The 24703-nt window shown below is 45.8% G+C and overlaps 1 protein-coding gene across 1 annotated transcript in view; it reads right to left on the reverse strand.

Annotated features, from left to right (window-relative positions):
• Nucleotides 1-18097, reverse strand: part of slx4ip (SLX4 interacting protein) — a gene marked incomplete at both ends in the record, with an annotated part of 81685 nt that extends 63588 nt beyond the window's left edge. Inside the window, one exon of the mRNA XM_084168101.1 lies at nt 17962-18097. Coding sequence (XP_084024227.1) covers nt 17962-18097 — 136 coding nt within the window. The remainder of the gene's footprint in view (nt 1-17961) is intronic.
• Nucleotides 18098-24703: the final 6606 nt, after the last annotated feature.

A 24703-nucleotide genomic window follows, 5' to 3' on the forward strand; every position in this document is an offset into this window, starting at 1 on the left:
CTTTTATATGTTAGAATGCAATCCCTCCGTCCCTCCACGTTCCACTCTCGTATCCTTTTATATGTTAGAATGCAATCCCTCCGTCCCTCCACGTTCCACTCTCTCTCCTTTTATATGTTAGAATGCAATCCCTCCGTCCCTCCACGTTCCACTCTCTCTCCTTTTATATGTTAGAATGCAATCCCTCCGTCCCTCCCAGCTTGGAAACAAGTTTGAAACACCCAAAAACAATCCTCTCAGAAAAACTCCTCTCCTACAATGAAATCCTACTCATTACTAGAGACTTTGAAGACAAGTACTGTTGTGTTGGGAAGAATCTCCAGTCAAGTGGGATTAAAATATCATATTAGTAAAGGGACAGTTCTGAGTGAATTACTCTGGAAAAATAGTTTATTTTGCACATGAAAGCATTTTTCCTTCTAATTGACTGCATAAACAGGAACGTAAGAGAGGAGCTGCTGTGACTTGTTTTACTCAGAGAGCAGTGAGTGGGAAGAGTGCCCCCATTTGGTTGAAAAGGAAATAACACTTTCTGACCATATTTTTTATTTATTTTTTTACACAGAGACAATCTTCCTATAGCTCATCCAACCAGCCTCCACCGGTGGGAATACTATAGGACAGCTCTTCTCTCTGTCAGACTCAGCCTCTCTCTGTGTCCCCCTCTCTCTCCGTGTCCCCCTCTCTCTCTGTGTCCCCCTCTCTCTCTCTGTGTCCCCCTCTCTCTCCGTGTCTCCCTCTCTCTCTGTGTCCCCCTCTCTCTCCGTGTGTCCCCCTCTCTCTCCGTGTCTCCCTCTCTCTCTGTGTCCCCCTCTCTCTCCGTGTGTCCCCCTCTCGCTCCGTGTCTCCCTCTCGCTCTGTGTGTCTCCCTCTCGCTCTCTGTGTCCCCCTCTCTCTCTCTCTGTCCCCCTCTCTCTCTCTCTGTCCCCCTCTCTCTCTCTGTGTGTCTCCCTCTCTCTCTCTGTGTGTCTCCCTCTCGCTCTCTGTGTCCCCCTCTCTCTCTCTCTGTCCCCCTCTCTCTCTCTCTGTCCCCCTCTCTCTCTCTGTGTGTCTCCCTCTCTCTCTCTGTGTGTCCCCCTCTCTCTCTCTGTGTGTCTCCCTCTCTCTCTCTGTGTGTCTCCCTCTCTCGCTCTCTGTGTGTCTCCCTCTCTCGCTCTCTGTGTGTCTCCCTCTCGCTCTCTGTGTGTCCCCCTCTCGCTCTCTGTGTGTCCCCCCTCTCTCGCTCTCTGTGTGTCTCCCTCTCTGTGTGTCTCCCTCTCGCTCTCTGTGTGTCTCCCTCTCCCTCTCTGTGTGTCTCCCTCTCGCTCTCTGTGTGTCCCCCTCTCTCTCTCTGTGTGTCCCCCTCTCTCTCTCTGTGTGTCTCCCTCTCGCTCTCTGTGTGTCCCCCTCTCGCTCTCTGTGTGTCTCCCTCTCGCTCTCTGTGTGTCCCCCCTCTCGCTCTCTGTGTGTCTCCCTCTCTGTGTGTCTCCCTCTCGCTCTCTGTGTGTCTCCCTCTCGCTCTCTGTGTGTCTCCCTCTCTCTGTGTGTCTCCCTCTCGCTCTCTGTGTGTCTCCCTCTCTCTGTGTGTCCCCCTCTCGCTCTCTGTGTCCCCCTCTCTCTGTGTGTCTCCCTCTCGCTCTCTGTGTGTCTCCCTCTCCCTCTCTGTGTGTCCCCCTCTCTCGCTCTCTGTGTGTCTCCCTCTCGCTCTCTGTGTGTCTCCCTCTCGCTCTCTGTGTGTCTCCCTCTCGCTCTCTGTGTGTCCCCCTCTCTCTGTGTGTCTCCCTCTCTCTGTGTGTCTCCCTCTCTGTGTGTCCCCCTCTCTCTGTGTGTCCCCCTCTCTCGCTCTCTGTGTGTCTCCCTCTCGCTCTCTGTGTGTCTCCCTCTCGCTCTCTGTGTGTCCCCCTCTCGCTCTCTGTGTGTCCCCCTCTCGCTCTCTGTGTGTCTCTCTCTCGCTCTCTGTGTGTCTCCCTCTCGCTCTCTGTGTGTCTCCCTCTCGCTCTCTGTGTGTCTCCCTCTCTCTGTGTGTCTCCCTCTCTGTGTGTCTCCCTCTCTGTGTGTCCCCCTCTCTCTGTGTGTCTCCCTCTCGCTCTCTGTGTGTCTCCCTCTCTGTGTGTCTCCCTCTCTGTGTGTCCCCCTCTCTCTGTGTGTCTCCCTCTCGCTCTCTGTGTGTCTCCCTCTCTCTCTCTGTGTGTCTCCCTCTCTCTCTCTGTGTGTCCCCTCTCTCTGTGTGTCTCCCTCTCTCTCTCTGTGTGTCCCCCTCTCTCTGTGTGTCTCCCTCTCGCTCTCTGTGTGTCTCCCTCTCGCTCTCTGTGTGTCTCCCTCTCGCTCTCTGTGTGTCTCCCTCTCGCTCTCTGTGTGTCTCTCTCTCGCTCTCTGTGTGTCTCTCTCTCTCTCTCTGTGTGTCTCCCTCTCGCTCTCTGTGTGTCTCCCTCTCTCTCTCTGTGTGTCCCCCTCTCTCTCTCTCTGTGTGTCTCCCTCTCTCTCTCTGTGTGTCTCTCTCTCGCTCTCTGTGTGTCTCTCTCTCTCTCTCTGTGTGTCTCCCTCTCGCTCTCTGTGTGTCTCCCTCTCGCTCTCTGTGTGTCTCCCTCTCTCGCTCTCTGTGTCCCCCTCTCTCTGTGTGTCTCCCTCTCTCTCTCTGTGTGTCCCCCTCTCTCGCTCTCTGTGTGTCTCCCTCTCTCTCTCTCTGTGTGTCTCCCTCTCTCTCTCTGTGTGTCCCCCTCTCTCGCTCTCTGTGTGTCTCCCTCTCGCTCTCTGTGTGTCCCCCTCTCTCTCTCTCTGTGTGTCTCCCTCTCTCTCTCTGTGTGTCCCCCTCTCTCGCTCTCTGTGTGTCTCCCTCTCGCTCTCTGTGTGTCTCCCTCTCGCTCTCTGTGTGTCCCCCTCTCTCGCTCTCTGTGTGTCTCCCTCTCTCGCTCTCTGTGTCCCCCTCTCTCTGTGTGTCTCCCTCTCGCTCTCTGTGTGTCCCCCTCTCTCGCTCTCTGTGTCCCCCTCTCTCTGTGTGTCTCCCTCTCGCTCTCTGTGTCCCCCTCTCTCTGTGTGTCTCCCTCTCGCTCTCTGTGTGTCTCCCTCTCGCTCTCTGTGTCCCCCTCTCTCTGTGTGTCTCCCTCTCGCTCTCTGTGTGTCTCCCTCTCGCTCTCTGTGTCCCCCTCTCTCTGTGTGTCCCCCTCTCTCTGTGTGTCTCCCTCTCTCTCTCTGTGTGTCCCCCTCTCTCTGTGTGTCTCCCTCTCGCTCTCTGTGTGTCCCCCTCTCTCTGTGTGTCTCCCTCTCGCTCTCTGTGTGTCTCCCTCTCTCTGTGTGTCTCCCTCTCTGTGTGTCTCCCTCTCTGTGTGTCCCCCTCTCTCTGTGTGTCTCCCTCTCTCTCTCTGTGTGTCTCCCTCTCTCTCTCTGTGTGTCTCCCTCTCTCTCTCTGTGTGTCTCCCTCTCTCTCTCTGTGTGTCTCCCTCTCGCTCTCTGTGTGTCTCCCTCTCTCTCTCTGTGTGTCTCCCTCTCGCTCTCTGTGTGTCTCCCTCTCTCTGTGTGTCTCCCTCTCTGTGTGTCTCCCTCTCTGTGTGTCCCCCTCTCGCTCTCTGTGTGTCTCCCTCTCTCTCTCTGTGTGTCTCCCTCTCTCTCTCTGTGTGTCTCCCTCTCTCTCTCTGTGTGTCTCCCTCTCTCTCTCTGTGTGTCTCCCTCTCTCTCTCTGTGTGTCTCCCTCTCGCTCTCTGTGTGTCTCCCTCTCTCTCTCTGTGTGTCTCCCTCTCGCTCTCTGTGTGTCTCCCTCTCTCTGTGTGTCTCCCTCTCTGTGTGTCTCCCTCTCTGTGTGTCCCCCTCTCTCTGTGTGTCTCCCTCTCTCTCTCTGTGTGTCTCCCTCTCTCTCTCTGTGTGTCTCCCTCTCTCTCTCTGTGTGTCCCCCTCTCGCTCTCTGTGTGTCTCCCTCTCTCTCTCTGTGTGTCTCCCTCTCTCTCTCTGTGTGTCCCCCTCTCTCTCTCTGTGTGTCTCCCTCTCGCTCTCTGTGTGTCTCCCTCTCGCTCTCTGTGTGTCTCCCTCTCTCTCTCTGTGTGTCTCCCTCTCTCTCTCTGTGTGTCTCCCTCTCTCTCTCTGTGTGTCTCCCTCTCGCTCTCTGTGTGTCTCCCTCTCTCTGTGTGTCTCCCTCTCTGTGTGTCTCCCTCTCTGTGTGTCCCCCTCTCTCTGTGTGTCTCCCTCTCTCTCTCTGTGTGTCTCCCTCTCTCTCTCTGTGTGTCTCCCTCTCTCTCTCTGTGTGTCTCCCTCTCTCTCTCTGTGTGTCTCTCTCTCTCTCTCTGTGTGTCTCCCTCTCTCTCTCTGTGTGTCTCCCTCTCGCTCTCTGTGTGTCTCCCTCTCTCTCTCTGTGTGTCTCTCTCTCTCTCTCTGTGTGTCCCCCTCTCTCTCTCTCTGTGTCCCCCTCTCTCTCTCTCTGTGTCTCCCTCTCTCTCTCTGTGTGTCTCCCTCTCGCTCTCTGTGTCCCCCTCTCTCTCTCTCTCTCTCTGTGTCCCCCTCTCTCTCTCTCTCTCTCTGTGTCCCCCTCTCGCTCTCTGTGTGTCTCCCTCTCTGTGTGTCTCCCTCTCTGTGTGTCTCCCTCTCCCTCTCTGTGTGTCTCCCTCTCTCTCTCTCTGTGTCCCCCTCTCTCTCTCTCTCTCTCTGTGTCCCCCTCTCGCTCTCTGTGTGTCTCCCTCTCTGTGTGTCTCCCTCTCTGTGTGTCTCCCTCTCCCTCTCTGTGTGTCTCCCTCTCCCTCTCTCTGTGTGTCTCCCTCTCGCTCTCTGTGTGTCTCCCTCTCCCTCTCTGTGTGTCTCCCTCTCTCTCTCTGTGTGTCTCCCTCTCTGTGTGTCCCCCTCTCCCTCTCTCTGTGTGTCTCCCTCTCGCTCTCTGTGTGTCCCCCTCTCGCTCTCTGTGTGTCTCCCTCTCTGTGTGTCCCCCTCTCTCGCTCTCTGTGTGTCTCTCTCTCTCTCTCTGTGTGTCTCCCTCTCTCTCTCTGTGTGTCTCCCTCTCCCTCTCTGTGTGTCCCCCTCTCTCGCTCTCTGTGTGTCTCTCTCTCTCTCTCTGTGTGTCCCCCTCTCTCGCTCTCTGTGTGTCTCTCTCTCTCTCTCTGTGTGTCTCCCTCTCTCTCTCTGTGTGTCTCCCTCTCTCTCTCTGTGTGTCTCCCTCTCGCTCTCTGTGTGTCTCCCTCTCTGTGTGTCTCCCTCTCTGTGTGTCTCCCTCTCTGTGTGTCTCCCTCTCGCTCTCTGTTTCAGCCGTTCTCACTCTTCCTCTCTTTGTCTCTCATGTGTGTAAAATTGTGGGAACTGACATCTCTGTTATAGTATGACAGGCCAGGACAGACTCTGCAGCAAAAAAAGTAATGTATATTCACCTCAAAAGGCAGTTTAAGAAATCCTGCAATTTGTTCTTCAAATTTTAGAAGCTAAATACCACTGATTGAGTCATATGTGGAGCAGTGGACCAGGAAGAGCTGCTCCACCTCTACCACAGTGCTTACAAAGTCTGCTCTGGCCGTCCATGTTTGTTTATGGCGTCCTGTCTCTATTGCCAGGCTATGGTCACTCAGTCTGTACATTGTTCATGTCTTTCTTTGTTTGAAATATTTTATTTGGCGAGGTGTTGTGCTAATTTGATATCTCGGTTTGTAATTTGGTAACATTGAAGTTTATATGATTAAATAGAATTTCATTTTGCCAATAATTAGTGTATTAATAATGCACAGAGATTTCTATTTTTTGAATTTTGTTATTCAAAACTGTTATTCCCCCCTCTTTCGCTCTCCCTTCCGGCCCTGTGGCCTTTGTCCGGTGGTGATCCATGGATGACCGGTGTTTTCAGCTCACTGCTTTCGACAATTACCCCAGTGCAGCGTGGGAACGTCAGGCTGAAGAGGGCAGGGGCCTGTCAATCACACGTGTGTGTGTGTGTGTGTGTGTGTGTGTGTGTGTGTGTGTGTGTGTGTGTGTGTGTGTGCGTGTGTCAACTGCCACATAAGACTTCCTGGACCAGACCAGACCAGTCCTACTGTTGCTCCTTGGGATCAGTCTCTCGCGCTGCCTTCTGAGATGTGAAAACACTGTTTACACCATTACAGCTGGGGGATAGGAATGTTCCCAGTGCTAAACTGATGTTCAGCAGAGATTTTGAATTGAAGGCATGGTAGCCAACAAACAGCAATACAATTTTGACTGACATAAGGAAATCAATGTATGTAGAATTAGTCCTGACGGCTAGCCAACCACATGGTACAGCCCATATCCTAGGACTGACAGAAGGCTTAAGGGATCAATAGGGTCTCTGTGTGAATGGATGTTCCGCATGGACGATAGACCTGAGTCACTGACGGAGAAAACCCCTTAAAGATGGTGGTCTGATTAAGTTTGTGTTTGTTTGGGCAGAGAGCCAGACAGCTCATCCGATTCCCAAACAACACCCTATTCACTGAGCAGACAAAACATTGACAGACTAAAAAGGTGAATCCAGGTGAAAGCTATGATCCTTATTGATGCCACTTGTTAAATCCACTTCAAATCAGTGTAGGTGAAAGGGAGGAGACAGGTTAAAGAAGGATTTTTAAGCCTTGAGACAACTGAGACATGGATTGTGTATGTGCGCCATTCAGAGTTCGAATGGGCAAGACAAAAGATTTAAAGGGCCTTTGAACGGGGTATGGTAGTAGGTGCCAGGCGCACCGGTTTGTGTCAAGAACTGCAACGCTGCTGTTTTTTTTCTTCTCCAAGCTCAACCGTTTCCCGTGTGCATCAAGAAGGGTCCACCCAGAGAACATCCACAACTGACACAACTGTGGGAAGCATTAAGAGTCAACATTGGGCCAGCATCCCCTGTGTCCACGCCCCGACGAATTGAAGCTGTTCTGAGGGCAAAAGGGGGTGGGTGCAACTCAATAGTAGAAAAGGTGTTCTTAATGTTTTGTACACAATGTATAGTGAACTTCTTTTGACCACAACCCATAGGGAAACCCATAGCACTCCAGGTAAAAAGTAGTGCACTATATAGGAGATAGGTAGTGCCGAGTCCCCTAAAGGGTTTAGTTCTTCCTGGTGTGCAGCCAATCAGCTCAGCCGGTAACAGAATACACTTCAACTTAGCTGAATTAAATAGAACATTATATTTTTCCCCATTCCCGGAGCGAGTGCGCATACGAAGTGGCTATGTTGAGCGTAAAAGGCATCATTTGAAACAGGTCCCCGTGTGGCTCAGTTGGTAGAGCATGGCGCTCGCAACGCCAGGGTTGTGGGTTCGATTCCCATGGGGGGCCAGTATTATTTTTTTATTTTTTATGTATGCACTCACTAACTGTAAGTCGCTCTGGATAAGAGCGTCTGCTAAATGACTAAAATGTAAATGTAAAATGTCCTATACGCTAGATTGAGTTATTAGGCAACTTTAGTCGTGAATGATACAAACCATAAAATGATGTGACTATAGGCTGTTGACCATTTAAGAAAGTGCCAAAAAAAAGCTCTGTTCCTTGCCTCAGGCTGCACAGCTGTTCTCTCATCAAGTGATCATATTTTCACCCATCAGACTATTCTCAATTTAATCTTGTCTTTACTAATATGTAAAATGAGTTTCTATTTAGGATGGCCCATTATCAAATGGGAAGGAACAGGGACAAGGGGAAAAAAGACGTCATCTGGAATAGCGAACGGAGGCCGCGCGCTTTCCTGCCCGTCCGTTTGTCAAAGATGCACATTAGGCTGCTCCGGTTTTATAGCGGAGCTTAATATGAACAGCTGAGAAATAAATATAATAACACTCATTTCACTCCACACTTCAACCACATGCTCTCGCTGAGCGACCGGTGATATTCTGCCCAAACTCTGTATGCCATGGGCTCTCCAACCCTGTTCCTGCAGCTACCCAGTACTCTGTATGCCATGGGCTCTCCAACCCTGTTCCTCCAGCTACCCAGTACTCTGTATGCCATGGGCTCTCCAACCCTGTTCCTGCAGCTACCCAGTACTCTGTATGCCATGGGCTCTCCAACCCTGTTCCTCCAGCTACCCAGTACTCTGTATGCCATGGGCTCTCCAACCCTGTTCCTCCAGCTACCCAGTACTCTGTATGCCATGGGCTCTCCAACCCTGTTCCTCCAGCTACCCAGTACTCTGTATGCCATGGGCTCTCCAACCCTGTTCCTCCAGCTACCCAGTACTCTGTATGCCATGGGCTCTCCAACCCTGTTCCTCCAGCTACCCAGTACTCTGTATGCCATGGGCTCTCCAACCCTGTTCCTCCAGCTACCCAGTACTCTGTATGCCATGGGCTCTCCAACCCTGTTCCTCCAGCTACCCAGTACTCTGTATGCCATGGGCTCTCCAACCCTGTTCCTCCAGCTACCCAGTACTCTGTATGCCATGGGCTCTCCAACCCTGTTCCTCCAGCTACCCAGTACTCTGTATGCCATGGGCTCTCCAACCCTGTTCCTCCAGCTACCCAGTACTCTGTATGCCATGGGCTCTCCAACCCTGTTCCTCCAGCTACCCAGTACTCTGTATGCCATGGGCTCTCCAACCCGGTTCCTCCAGCTACCCAGTACTCTGTATGCCATGGGCTCTCCAACCCTGTTCCTCCAGCTACCCAGTACTCTGTATGCCATGGGCTCTCCAACCCGGTTCCTCCAGCTACCCAGTACTCTGTATGCCATGGGCTCTCCAATCCTGTTCCTGCAGCTACCCGGTACTCTGTATGCCATGGGCTCTCCAATCCTGTTCCTCCAGCTACCCAGTACTCTGTATGCCATGGGCTCTCCAACCCGGTTCCTCCAGCTACCCAGTACTCTGTATGCCATGGGCTCTCCAATCCTGTTCCTGCAGCTACCCGGTACTCTGTATGCCATGGGCTCTCCAACCCTGTTCCTGCAGCTACCCGGTGCTTAATTTGGGAAACCAAGTGAAATCTGTTTGGGAACATCAATACTAACATGGTTTTCGCAACTAAACATATTTAGGACCGGATAAAAGTACACTGCAGTTGAGGAACAATGGGAAAATAATTCTGCTTTGAAAGTTGATAAACCTGTAACCTCACTTTTGAGAAAGTGGCCCTTGAATGTTTTGGTACCTAGTGAAGAGCTCTTCTTTGTCTACACCCATTCAGCATCGTTCACACCCTCTTAAGCTTTAGCCCCAGCCATCTCTTTAAGGATTCACATGTGAGGCCATGTGCTAAACAGAGTGAGTAAGGTAGTGTAGTAAACAACCAAAGATTAAGACTAAAAGTGGTGAAAGTAGTAGCAAAAATCTAGTCCTTGGCCTATATCCTAATTTGACTTTGGTGCAGGTCATATTGTTCTTCACATTACTGTCTCTGATAAACACTATATCAAATAAAACCAACGTTTATTTGTCACATGCACAGGATACAGAAGGTGTAAACGGTACAGTGAAATGGTTATTTGCATGTTCGCATAGTAGCAATATCGAAAATAGCATGTGTCCCTAGAAATATTTTATCATTATTAGATGATGCTTACCCAGACACACTTGTCTAAATTGATGGGTCATGTGAAAGAAATGCTATAACCCCCCCTTTTCAGCCACATCTAGCTAAGTGGATGGGTCACTATTGTCTAGACATGTTCATGAAATACAGTAGATTACCGTAATCACACCCAGACACACCTGGCTAACTTGACGGGTCATGTAATCATCTGATGAAGTGGAGTCTTTTGTTAAGACATGAAGCTAAAACAATTAACCTAATGCTGCTTTCAAGACAACTGTGAACTTGGAAAAATACGAGGTCAAATCACGACGTCAGGTGATCTTCAGGTCGGAAAGTCGATGCTCTAGAAAGACGCCCGAGTTCCTGAGTTGGAATTCCGAGTTGGATAACCGTTCAAAATTATTTTCTCTCAGTCTAAGCTAGTTTTTTTTGTTGAGTTCCCAGTTGTCTTGAATGCACTAAAACACGGAAGTCTGAGATTTCCGAGTTCCCAGTTGTTTTGAACGTGGCAATAATCCCAACCCATACCACTAGCAATACAAACTGATTGTCATAGCTAGCCACCAGGCATTAGTCTGCAGCTAGCTAGCTAACATTAGGCTATAACTAGCAATGCAAATGGCTCTGAGATACAAATAATATTACTACACAGATCATACACGTAACGTTAGCTAGCGAGCCAGCCAGCTAACTAGCTAGCTAGCTAACAGTACACTTTAACTTGCAATGAAAATGACTTGCTGACAAAATTATAAACGTATAATATCTAGCTAGACTGTCTTACCCGTATACATGGAGGGACGCTTCTCCCTCTCTGTCACGGATGCCATGGTTGCCCTTAGTTTGAAGATGTAATCCGGAGACAGGTGTTTTATACAACAGCATATTTGCAATCAAACACCTGAATTTTCTCCATCTCCTTAGCTATCATACTCCACCGGGCATTCCACTGATTTCAGAACTCGTTCAACTTCTTCAATGACAACAACACTGTTGATCGCCGTTTCTTCCTACATCACTGTCATCAGAAGATTCTACAATGTCTGGTTCAATTTATTTATTTTTAACCTAAAATCAGAGATTTCCTCATCGTCAGATTCATTTTCAGAGTCAGAGAGAGTCAACATGGCAACGATCGTCCTCCAGAAAGTGGAGAGCAACACTTTTGCAGTTCTTCATGATATCTTTCAAAAAAGTTGTGGTAGAAAGGATTATCTACACATACAGCCCATGTTATAGACAGAAGCGTGCTACATGGCAGACCAATCCAAACTCATCTCTCGGCATGTCCAGCCCTATCCATTATCTCAGCCAATCATGGTTCCTGTCTTTTTCCGCGGCTAAACAAACTAGGCATCGTAATTTAACAATTTTATACGTATTTACAGATGGCATACAAGTTTGATATTAAGGCACATGAAAGTTCATATGTTCCCAGAAGGCATTTCTGCCAAAAAAACGATTTTTGCTAAAATAATACATGTTTACATTCAAAAGACTCTCCTGTGAAGTTGTGACGTGCGACATCCTCCTAGTTTCCTGAAACAAGTCACATTTCATTAAACTATTCCTCGAGAAAGGAATAAAGGAGAGAGAGGAGGAGATGGGAACGCACGGTGGTGAGATATTCTGTATAGCTAAAAAGGTAATGTGTCACCCAATTAATTATAAATAATTCCCTACTACTAGGCTATTCAAAATCAATGAACCGACTGCATCACCCAGGACTATACGTTCTCTCCCAGGATCATGGATAGAAATGTTGGAGCATAGCATAACCGGTCCATCCAGTACTCAAATGTGTTTCATTGTCGAGTATAGGGTAGACCAATTATGTACCAAAGACATCTTCAATCAGTTTTGTTTTTTTTGTTTTTCTGCCATGCGTAACATGTAGACTACGTATTGTATAAGGCACAATCATAATATACAAAATAAAAAATAACAGCCTTGGGCTCATAAAGGTCTATGGATGTTTTGAATGAATCATCACCTTAGAAAGCGCTGTCCATTTCGTTGTGTTAGGGTTTGAAACAACATCCACATCGACCATGTTTTCCACTCAGTTTCAACCTGCTGTTGATCTTCTTTATTCAAATTGATCGATCACAGTGTGGCAGGTGAGTTTTAAAAGCGTAATACTGTTTTGATGATAAGTGTTTGATGTGATTTTCGATTGCATTTGCATTGATGTCAGTCAGAGTGGTTAGAGGGGACAATAGAGCCCAGAGTACCAGGCCGTTAGCGACCTGATGGTAGTTTGGGTACTACCAACGCATGTCCAGAGTGCATAAGAGGAGATTACCGTGACTCAATAACATCCCATTTAGCAGACGCTTTTATCCAAAGCGACTTACAGTCATGTGCGTACATACATTTTTACGTATGGGTGGTTCCCGGGGGATCGAACCCACTACCCTGGCGTTACGAGCGCCGTGCTCTACCCATTGAGCTACGGAGGACCACTCAACAGTCACGTGGAATTTGACTGCGGTCATGGCTCGTGACTGCCGGCGTGTCGGTAATAGGGTCACCGCAACAGCTCTAAATGTATTTGGGGGTCTTTGGGAGAAAGGAAGGAACGGCTTCAGGACAAACTAACACACACTTGGCCTACATTCCAGATGTGTATTGATCATTCAATAATCAAAATCAGCTGATCAGCGTCAGGAGTAGGTCATGCACAATAGAGTTAGATATGGTTAGGGTTGTATGCTAACACAATTGACATTGGTCTGGTCTGGTCCTCTACTCGGTCACACACAACAACTGCAGCATGATTCTCAGAAGCTTCAGCAGGAAGTCATTGGAATGGCATCAGGACAAACTAACACACTTAGCCTACATTCCAAATGAGTAGGGCCTATTGATTACTCAATAATCAATTACTCAATCTGGTGATCAGCTTCGAGGGTATCAATCATGTCCACTGGTCAACCCAACCAAAGGCTGCATTGGACTATGAACATGTGATCAGGGTGTTCCATCGTCAGCCGACCACAGAGGGTGACCTGCCTGACCCTGAGGTGACCTCAGGTTTTGACTTATGACCCCCACGTGATCAGGCCTCCTAATGAGGGCAGCCATGGTGTCTGTTCACCGGGGGGGGGGGGGCAGACTGCAGTAATAGAAACCACAAGAGCCTTAATATTCCTCCTAGACAGGAGCTAGCTACTGACACACAGAGCTACTGACAACACAGAGCTACTGACACACAGAGCTGCTGACAACACAGAGCTACTGACACACAGAGCTACTGACAACACAGAGCTACTGACAACACAGAGCTACTGACAACACAGAGCTACTGACACAGAGAGCTACTGACAACACAGAGCTACTGACACAGAGAGCTACTGACAACACAGAGCTACTGACACACAGAGCTACTGACAACACAGAGCTACTGACAACACAGAGCTACTGACAACACAGAGCTACTGACACAGAGAGCTACTGACAACACAGAGCTACTGACACAGAGAGCTACTGACAACACAGAGCTACTGACAACACAGAGCTGCTGACACACAGAGCTACTGACAACACAGAGCTACTGACACACAGAGCTACTGACAACACAGAGCTACTGACAACACAGAGCTACTGACAACACAGAGCTACTGACACAGAGAGCTACTGACAACACAGAGCTACTGACACAGAGAGCTACTGACAACACAGAGCTACTGACACACAGAGCTACTGACAACACAGAGCTACTGACAACACAGAGCTGCTGACACACAGAGCTACTGACAACACAGAGCTACTGACAACACAGAGCTACTGACAACACAGAGCTACTGACACACAGAGCTACTGACACACAGAGCTACTGACAACACAGAGCTGCTGACACAGAGCTACTGACAACACAGAGCTACTGACAACACAGAGCTACTGACAACACAGAGCTACTGACAACACAGAGCTACTGACACACAGAGCTGCTGACAACACAGAGCTACTGACACACAGAGCTACTGACAACACAGAGCTACTGACAACACAGAGCTACTGACAACACAGAGCTACTGACACAGAGAGCTACTGACAACACAGAGCTACTGACACAGAGAGCTACTGACAACACAGAGCTACTGACACACAGAGCTACTGACAACACAGAGCTACTGACAACACAGAGCTACTGACAACACAGAGCTACTGACACAGAGAGCTACTGACAACACAGAGCTACTGACACAGAGAGCTACTGACAACACAGAGCTACTGACAACACAGAGCTGCTGACACACAGAGCTACTGACAACACAGAGCTACTGACAACACAGAGCTACTGACAACACAGAGCTACTGACACACAGAGCTACTGACACACAGAGCTACTGACAACACAGAGCTGCTGACACAGAGCTACTGACAACACAGAGCTACTGACAACACAGAGCTACTGACAACACAGAGCTACTGACACACAGAGCTACTGACAACACAGAGCTACTGACACAGAGAGCTACTGACAACACAGAGCTACTGACACAGAGAGCTACTGACAACACAGAGCTGCTGACACAGAGCTACTGACAACACATAGCTACTGACACACAGAGCTACTGACACACAGAGCTACTGACAACACAGAGCTACTGACAACACAGAGCTGCTGACACACAGAGCTACTGACAACACAGAGCTACTGACACAGAGAGCTACTGACAACACAGAGCTACTGACAACACAGAGCTGCTGACACACAGAGCTACTGACAACACAGAGCTACTGACAACACAGAGCTACTGACACACAGAGCTACTGACAACACAGAGCTACTGACAACACAGAGCTACTGACAACACAGAGCTACTGACACACAGAGCTACTGACAACACAGAGCTACTGACAACACAGAGCTACTGACAACACAGAGCTACTGACAACACAGAGCTGCTGACACACAGAGCTACTGACAACACAGAGCTACTGACACAGAGAGCTACTGACAACACAGAGCTACTGACAACACAGAGCTGCTGACACACAGAGCTACTGACAACACAGAGCTACTGACAACACAGAGCTACTGACAACACAGAGCTACTGACAACACAGAGCTACTGACACACAGAGCTGCTGACACACAGAGCTACTGACAACACAGAGCTGCTGACACACAGAGCTGCTGACACACAGAGCTACTGACAACACAGAGCTACTGACAACACAGAGCTGCTGACACACAGAGCTGCTGACAACACAGAGCTACTGACAACACAGAGCTACTGACAACACAGAGCTACTGACACACAGAGCTGCTGACACACAGAGCTACTGACAACACAGAGCTACTGACAACACAGAGCTGCTGACACACAGAGCTACTGACAACACAGAGCTACTGACAACACAGAGCTACTGACAACACAGAGCTACTGACAACACAGAGCTACTGACAACACAGAGCTACTGACAACACAGAGCTACTGACAACACAGAGCAACTGACAACACAGAGCTCCAATACTACATTATGGGTCTAAATCTTCTTCTTGTTTCAGACTTTCATGTTACTACTACAAAAATAGTGGAATACAGTAGGTGTGTCTGCTCGAGGACATTCAAACAAGACATTACAGGCTGCTGTTCCTGGGAAGAGAGACAAACGATTAAGGGCCAACTCCAGGAGGAGTCACCCTTTTCACACGGGGTGGACTAAACTGGGCCACCACTGTTTTGATCTCTCCTCAACACGGGCCTCCTCCGGTTGTGTAGAGGGCGTGAGGGCCCAACGATTTAACAGCAGAGAGCTACTTAACACCAAGTCCTGTATTGTGTTCTGTCACCGTAGCGTGAATCCACCGGAGTCCTTCTGTATGTCTGGGGCTCAACCTCTCGATCCTAAAACTCTCTTCTCTGCCAAGTCTCTGATTAGCCGTGACCTGGCAGAGGACAAACAAACACACACCAGGTATGTGTCCCAAATGGCACCCTATTCCCAACATAGTGCACTACTTTTGTCCAGTGCCCATAGGGACTATAGGAATAAGGTACCATTAGGATGCCACTTGGGATACAACCACAAAAAAGTGAAAAGCTGAACCTGTAGGAGGTACAAATTGTTCTATATAAGTGCCAAATAAGGGTTGTTAGGCTCGTAACCATAGCAGATCACTTGATGGTGCTAGACAGAACCCTGTGTTATAAAGTTATATAAAATAACCCTTTCCTAAGGTTCTACAAATAACCATTTAAAAAAAGGTTCTATATAGCACCAAAGGGTTGTAACGATAGCGGAACCGTTTTTGGTGCTATATAGAACCTTTCTTAAAATGGTTCTTTATAGAACCATAATGGAGAATGTGATTGAAAAAAGGTTCTTAATATAACCTAAGGTTCAACGAATAACAGTTTGAAGAACCGTACATGGTTTTTTATTCTGGTCAGCCATATTATATTGTTAAAATTCCCAGAGGTGTTATTATTGTGTTGATAATTGACTAGCTAATCAGGTGTGCTAGTTCTGGAACAGATGAGGAGAGAATTGACACAAGACCATACATGAGTCTTTCAGAAGACACCATTACTGGCCATAGTCATACAGTTGAAGTAGGAAGTTTACATACACGTAGGTTGGAGTCATTCAAACTTGTTTTTCAACCACTCCACAAATGTCTTGTTAACAAACTAGTTTTGGCAAGTCGGTTAGGACATCTACTTTGTGCATGACACAAGGAATTTTTCCAACAATTGTTTACAGACAGATTATTTCACTGTATCACAATTTCAGATGGTCTGAAGTTTACATACACTAAGTTGACTGTGCCTTTAAACAGCTTGGAAAATTCCAGAAAATGATGTAATGGCTTTACAAGCTTCTGATAAGCTAATTGACATAATTGTCACAAATGGGTCTTCCAAATGGACAATGACCCCAAGCATACTTCCAAAGTTGTGGCAAAATGGCTTAAGGACAACAAAGTCAAGGTATTGGAGTAGCCATCACAAAGCCCTGACCTCAATCCTATAGAACATTTATGGGCAGAACTGAAAAAGCATGTGCAACTAGGAGGCCTTACCTGACTCAGTTACACCAGCTCACCCAATTCACCCAATTTATTGCGGGAAGCTTGTGGAAGGCTACCCAAAACGTTTGACCCAAGTTAAACAATTTAAAAGGCAATGCTACCAAATACTAATTGAGTGTATGTAAACTTCTGACCCACTGAATGCGATGAAAGAAATAAAAGCTGAAATAAATAATTCTCTCTACTATTATTCTGACATTTCACATTCTTAAAAATAAAGTGGTGATCCTAACTAACCTAAAACAGACAATTTTTACTAGGATTAAATGTCAGGAATTGTGAAAAACTGAGTTTAAATGTATTTGGCTAAGGTGTATGTAAACTTCCGACTTCAACTGTATATAACATGTAACGGCATTACACAACACATTAAATAAACTGGAATGACACTCTCTCACGGTTGCACAAAAAGAGCTGTGAGCAAACCACGCCCCAAAATATTCTAATGAGCTGCCGCCCCTACATTTTAATTACACTAAAAGAGCAAATAACCCTTTTCTAATCTGTAATGAACCATTCAAATCAAATCAAATTTTATTGGTCGCATACACACACACACACACACACACACACACACACACACACACTACCAGTCAAAAGTTTGAATATACCATTCAAGGGTTTTTCTTTATTTTTACTATTTTCTACATTGTACAATAATAGTGAAGACATCAAAACTATGAAATAACATATATGGAGTCATGTAGTAACCAACACAGTGTAGGTGTCCTGGAGGGCAGGCAGTGTGCCCCCGGTGGTCCGTTGGGCAGACCGCACCACCCTTTGTAGAGCCCTGCGGTTGTGGACGGTGCAGTTACCCTACCAGGCGGTGATACAGGCTGACAGGATGCTCTCAATGGTGCATCTGTAAAAGGTTTTGAGGGCCTTATGGTCCAAGCTGAATTTCTTCAGCCTCCTGATGTTGAAGAGGCTCTGTTGCGCCTTCTTCACCACACTGAATGTGTGGTTGGATCATTTCAGATTGTCAGTGATGTGTACGCCGAGGAACTTGAAGCTTTTCACCTTCTCCACTGCGGCCCCATCGATGTGGACGGGGGCTTCTGGCACCACTCCGCCAGGGCCCTCACCTTCTCCCTTCAGGCTGTCTCATCGTTGTTGGTAATCAGGCCTACCGTTGTTGTCGTCTGCAAACTTGATGGTGCGATGGCGATTGAGTCATCCGTGGATCTATTTGAGAGGTATACAAATTGCAGTGGGTGTCAGGTAAGGTGGAGGTGATATGATCCTTAACTAGCATCTCAAAACACTTCATGATGACAGAAGCGACTGCTACGGGGCGACAGTCATTCAGTTCAGTTACCTTCGATTTCTTGGGTACAGAAACAGTGGTGGGCATCTTGACAACAGACTGGTATCGGGAGAGATTGAATATGTCCGTAGACACTCCAGACAGCCGGTCTGCGCGTGCTCTGAGGAAGAGGTTAGGGATGCCGTCTGGGCCTTTGCGAGGGGTTAACATGCTTAAAGGTCTTACTCACGTCAGCCACGGAGAATGAGAGCTCACAGTCCACAAAGAAGGTGTTTGGCTTGTCCGGGAGCAAGACGTTGGTGTCCGTGAAGTGTCCGAATTTCTTTTTATAATCCGTGACTGTCTGGAGTCCCTGCCACATACATCTCGTGTCTGAGCCGTTGAATATCGATTCCACTTTGTCTCTGTACTGCCTTTTTGCCTGTTTCACTGCCTTACGGAGGGCATAATTGGACTGTTTGTATTCGACCACATTCCCAGTCACCTTGCCGTTGTTAAATGTGGTGGTTCACGCTTTCAGTTTTATGCAAATGCTGCCATCTATCCACAGTTTCTGGTTTGGATAGGTTTTAGTAATCACAGTGGGAACAACATCCCCTATACACTTCCTGATGAACTCAGTCACCGTGTCAGCGTATACGTCAATGTTATTCTCAGAGACGACCCGGAATACGTCCCAGTCCGCGTGATCAAAACAATCTTGAAGCACGGATTCCGATTGGTCAGACCAGCGTTGAACAGTCCTTACTACGGGTACTTCCTGTTTAAGTTTCTGCCTATAGGAAGGGAGAAGCAGGAGGCGTTATCTGATTTGCCGAAGGGAGGGCGGGGGAGGGCCTTGTAGCCTTCAACAGGCTGTTGATTGTGGCCTGTGGAATGTTGTCCCACTCCTCTTCAATGGCTGCGCTAAGTTGCTGGATCACTAACAGGGATGTAAACTCATTTGTGCACAACACTTGAGAGACATTTTTGTGTGTATGGAAAATTTTTTAGATCTTTTATTTCAGCTCATGAAACATGGGACCAACACTTTACATGTTGCGTTTATATTTTTGTTCAGTATAAATAAAACATTTTCTACCCAGTCAGTCTAAATCACTCAGTAAATGAAGCAGTGGAATGGAGTCCTTCTATATTCTACCCAGTCAGCCTAAATCACTAATTAAATGAAGCAGTGGAATGGAGTCCTTCTATTTTCTACCCAGTCAGTCTAAATCACTCAGTAAATGAAGCAGTGGAATGGAGTCCTTCTATTTTCTACCCAGTCAGTCTAAATCACTCAGTAAATGAAGCAGTGGAATGGAGTCCTTCTATTTTCTACCCAGTCAGTCTAAATCACTCAGTAAATGAAGCAGTGGAATGGAGTCCTTCTATTTTCTACCCAGTCAGTCTAAATCACTCAGTAAATGAAGCAGTGGAATGGAGTCCTTCTATTTTCTACCCAGTCAGTCTAAATCACTCAGTAAATGAAGCAGTGGAATGGAGTCCTTCTATTTTCTACCCAGTCAGTCTAAATCACTAATTAAATGAAGCAGTGGAATGGAGTCCTTCTATTTTCTACCCAGTCAGTCTAAATCACTCATTAAATGAAGCAGTGGAATGGAGTCCTTCTATTTTCTACCCAGTCAGACTAAATCACTAATTAAATGAAGCAGTGGAATGGAGTCCTTCTATTTTCTACCCAGTCAGTCTAAATCACCTAGTAAATGAAGCAGTGGAATGGAGTCCTTCTATTTTCTACCCAGTCAGTCTAAATCACTAATTAAATGAAGCAGTGGAATGGAGTCCTTCTATTTTCTACCCAGTCAGTCTAAATCACTAATTAAATGAAGCAGTGGAATGGAGTCCTTCTATTTTCTACCCAGTCAGGCTAAATCACTAATTAAATGAAGCAGTGGAATGGAGTCCTTCTATTTTCTACCCAGTCAGTCTAAATCACTAATTAAATGAAACAGTGGAATTGAGTCCTTCTATTTTCTACCCAGTCAGTCTAAATCACTCAGTAAATGAAGCAGTGGAATGGAGTCCTTCTATTTTCTACCCAGTCAGTCTAAATCACTAATTAAATGAAGCAGTGGAATGGAGTCCTTCTATTTTCTACCCAGTCAGTCTAAATCACTCATTAAATGAAGCAGTGGAATGGAGTCCTTCTATTTTCTACCCAGTCAGACTAAATCACTAATTAAATGAAGCAGTGGAATGGAGTCCTTCTATTTTCTACCCAGTCAGTCTAAATCACCTAGTATTGTAAAGTGGTTATCCCACTGGCTATAGGGTGAACGCACCAATTTGTGAGTCGCTCTGGCTAAGAGCGTCTGCTAAATGACGTTAATGTGCCCTTGAGCAAGGCACTTAACCCTAATTGCTCCTGTAAGTCGCTCTGGTTAAGAGCGTCTGCTAAATGACTAAAATGTAAATGTAAAATGTAAATGAAGCAATGGAATGGAGTCCTTCTATTTTCTACCCAGTCAGTCTAAATCACTCAGTAAATGAAGCAGTGGAATGGAGTCCTTCTATTTTCTACCCAGTCAGTCTAAATCACTAATTAAATGAAGCAGTGGAATGGAGTCCTTCTATTTTCTACCCAGTCAGTCTAAATCACTCAGTAAATGAAGCAGTGGAATGGAGTCCTTCTATTTTCTACCCAGTCAGTCTAAATCACTAATTAAATGAAGCAGTGGAATGGAGTCCTTCTATTTTCTACCCAGACAGTCTAATCACTCAGTAAATGAAGCAGTGGAATGGAGTCCTTCTATTTTCTACCCAGTCAGTCTAAATCACTAATTAAATGAAGCAGTGGAATGGAGTCCTATTTTCTACCCAGTCAGTCTAAATCACTAATTAAATGAAGCAGTGGAATGGAGTCCTTCTATTTTCTACCCAGTCAGTCTAAATCACTCAGTAAATGAAGCAGTGGAATGGAGTCCTTCTATTTTCTACCCAGTCAGTCTAAATCACTAATTAAATGAAGCAGTGGAATGGAGTCCTTCTATTTTCTACCCAGTCAGTCTAAATCACTAATTAAATGAAGCAGTGGAATGGAGTCCTTCTATTTTCTACCCAGTCAGTCTAAATAACTAATTAAATGAAGCAGTGGAATGGAGTCCTTCTATTTTCTACCCAGACAGTCTAATCACTCAGTAAATGAAGCAGTGGAATGGAGTCCTTCTATTTTCTACCCAGTCAGTCTAAATCACTAATTAAATGAAACAGTGGAATTGAGTCCTTCTATTTTCTACCCAGTCAGTCTAAATCACTAATTAAATGAAGCAGTGGAATGGAGTCCTTCTATTTACTACCCAGTCAGTCTAAATCACTAATTAAATGAAGCAGTGGAATGGAGTCCTTCTATTTTCTACCCAGACAGTCTAATCACTCAGTAAATGAAGCAGTGGAATGGAGTCCTATTTTCTACCCAGTCAGTCTAAATCACTAATTAAATGAAACAGTGGAATTGAGTCCTTCTATTTTCTACCCAGTCAGTCTAAATCACTAATTAAATGAAGCAGTGGAATGGAGTCCTTCTATTTTCTACCCAGTCAGTCTAAATCACTAATTAAATGAAGCAGTGGAATGGAGTCCTTCTATTTTCTACCCAGTCAGTCTAAATACTAATTAAATGAAGCAGTGGAATGGAGTCCTTCTATTTTCTACCCAATCAGTCTAAATCACTAATTAAATGAAGCAGTGGAATGGAGTCCTTCTATTTTCTACCCAGTCAGTCTAAATACTAATTAAATGAAGCAGTGGAATGGAGTCCTTCTATTTTCTACCCAGTCAGTCTAAATCACTAATTAAATGAAGCAGTGGAATGGAGTCCTTCTATTTTCTACCCAGACAGTCTAATCACTCAGTAAATGAAGCAGTGGAATGGAGTCCTTCTATATTCTACCCAGTCAGTCTAAATCACTCAGTAAATGAAGCAGTGGAATGGAGTCCTTCTATTTTCTACCCAGTCAGTCTAAATCACTCAGTAAATGAAGCAGTGGAATGGAGTCCTTCTATTTTCTACCCAGTCAGTCTAAATCACTAATTAAATGAAGCAGTGGAATGGAGTCCTTCTATTTTCTACCCAGTCAGTCTAAATCACCTAGTAAATGAAGCAGTGGAATGGAGACCTTCTATTTTCTACCCAGTCAGTCTAAATCACCTAGTAAATGAAGCAGTGGAATGGAGTCCTTCTATTTTCTACCCAGTCAGTCTAAATCACTAATTAAATGAAGCAGTGGAATGGAGTCCTTCTATTTTCTACCCAGTCAGTCTAAATCACTAATTAAATGAAACAGTGGAATTGAGTCCTTCTATTTTCTACCCAGTCAGTCTAAATCACTAATTAAATGAAACAGTGGAATTGAGTCCTTCTATTTTCTACCCAGTCAGTCTAAATCACTAATTAAATGAAGCAGTGGAATGGAGTCCTTCTATTTACTACCCAGTCAGTCTAAATCACTAATTAAATGAAGCAGTGGAATGGAGTCCTTCTATTTTCTACCCAGACAGTCTAATCACTCAGTAAATGAAGCAGTGGAATGGAGTCCTATTTTCTACCCAGTCAGTCTAAATCACTAATTAAATGAAACAGTGGAATGGAGTCCTTCTATTTTCTACCCAGTCAGTCTAAATCACTAATTAAATGAAGCAGTGGAATGGAGTCCTTCTATTTTCTACCCAGTCAGTCTAAATCACTAATTAAATGAAGCAGTGGAATGGAGTCCTTCTATTTTCTACCCAGTCAGTCTAAATACTAATTAAATGAAGCAGTGGAATGGAGTCCTTCTATTTTCTACCCAGTCAGTCTAAATCACTAATTAAATGAAGCAGTGGAATGGAGTCCTTCTATTTTCTACCCAGTCAGTCTAAATACTAATTAAATGAAGCAGTGGAATGGAGTCCTTCTATTTTCTACCCAGTCAGTCTAAATCACTAATTAAATGAAGCAGTGGAATGGAGTCCTTCTATTTTCTACCCAGACAGTCTAATCACTCAGTAAATGAAGCAGTGGAATGGAGTCCTTCTATATTCTACCCAGTCAGTCTAAATCACTCAGTAAATGAAGCAGTGGAATGGAGTCCTTCTATTTTCTACCCAGTCAGTCTAAATCACTCAGTAAATGAAGCAGTGGAATGGAGTCCTTCTATTTTCTACCCAGTCAGTCTAAATCACTAATTAAATGAAGCAGTGGAATGGAGTCCTTCTATTTTCTACCCAGTCAGTCTAAATCACCTAGTAAATGAAGCAGTGGAATGGAGACCTTCTATTTTCTACCCAGTCAGTCTAAATCACCTAGTAAATGAAGCAGTGGAATGGAGTCCTTCTATTTTCTACCCAGTCAGTCTAAATCACTAATTAAATGAAGCAGTGGAATGGAGTCCTTCTATTTTCTACCCAGTCAGTCTAAATCACCTAGTAAATGAAGCAGTGGAATGGAGTCCTTCTATTTTCTACCCAGTCAGTCTAAATCACCTAGTAAATGAAGCAGTGGAATGGAGTCCTTCTATTTTCTACCCAGTCAGTCTAAATCACCTAGTAAATGAAGCAGTGGAATGGAGTCCTTCTATATTCTACCCAGTCAGTCTAAATCACTCAGTAAATGAAGCAGTGGAATGGAGTCCTTCTATTTTCTACCCAGACAGTCTAATCACTCAGTAAATGAAGCAGTGGAATGGAGTCCTTCTATATTCTACCCAGTCAGTCTAAATCACTCAGTAAATGAAGCAGTGGAATGGAGTCCTTCTATTTTCTACCCAGTCAGTCTAAATCACCTAGTAAATGAAGCAGTGGAATGGAGTCCTTCTATTTTCTACCCAGTCAGTCTAAATCACTATTTAAATGAAGCAGTGGAATGGAGTCCTTCTATTTCTACCCAGACAGTCTAATCACTCAGTAAATGAAGCAGTGGAATGGAGTCCTTCTTTTTTCTACCCAGTCAGTCTAAATCACTCAGTAAATGAAGCAGTGGAATGGAGTCCTTCTATTTTCTACCCAGTCAGTCTAAATCACTCAGTAAATTAAGCAGTGGAATGGAGTCCTTCTATTTTCTACCCACTCAGTCTAAATCACTAATTAAATGAAGCAGTGGAATGGAGTCCTTCTATTTTCTACCCAGTCAGTCTAAATCACCTAGTAAATGAAGCAGTGGAATGGAGTCCTTCTATTTTCTACCCAGTCAGTCTAAATCACTAATTAAATGAAGCAGTGGAATGGAGTCCTTCTATTTTCTACCCAGTCAGTCTAAATCACTCAGTAAATGAAGCAGTGGAATGGAGTCCTTCTATTTTCTACCCAGTCAGTCTAAATCACTAATTAAATGAAGCAGTGGAATGGAGTCCTTCTATTTTCTACCCAGTCAGTCTAAATCACTCAGTAAATGAAGCAGTGGAATGGAGTCCTTCTATTTTCTACCCAGTCAGTCTAAATCACTAATTAAATGAAGCAGTGGAATGGAGTCCTTCTATTTTCTACCCAGTCAGTCTAAATCACTAATTAAATGAAGCAGTGGAATGGAGTCCTTCTATTTTCTACCCAGTCAGTCTAAATCACTCAGTAAATGAATAATCCCTTTTGACACACACTTCCCTTTTCTTCCTGCTGGAGGGTCTCAATGGCTCTGGTCTCTGGTTAGTATCACTCTTTACCTTCTCTTATCTCTGTCCCAGACCCTCCCTCTCCCTCCTCCACTACCCCAGCGCAGCCCACCCCACCTCCCCGCCCTCTGCCATGGCTATCGCTGCGTATGAGAACCAGACCCCCTTCTATTTCCCTGCACTTAGCTCACATGCTAACAGTTCTAACGTTATCCAGCCGTTAGCTCACAGGGGGCGTGTCCCAAATGGCACCCTATTCCCTACACAGTGCGCTGCTTTTGACCAGACAATCCCTGGTCCTCGTCAAAAGAAGTGCACTATATAGGGGATAGGGTGCCATTTGGGAAGCAAAAGTCTAACATTAACCAGCCACATGTTTCCAT

The sequence above is a fragment of the Coregonus lavaretus genome, assembly GCF_964263955.1.
Source record: "Coregonus lavaretus genome assembly, chromosome: 1".
NCBI classification, from domain to species: Eukaryota; Metazoa; Chordata; class Actinopteri; order Salmoniformes; family Salmonidae; genus Coregonus; species Coregonus lavaretus.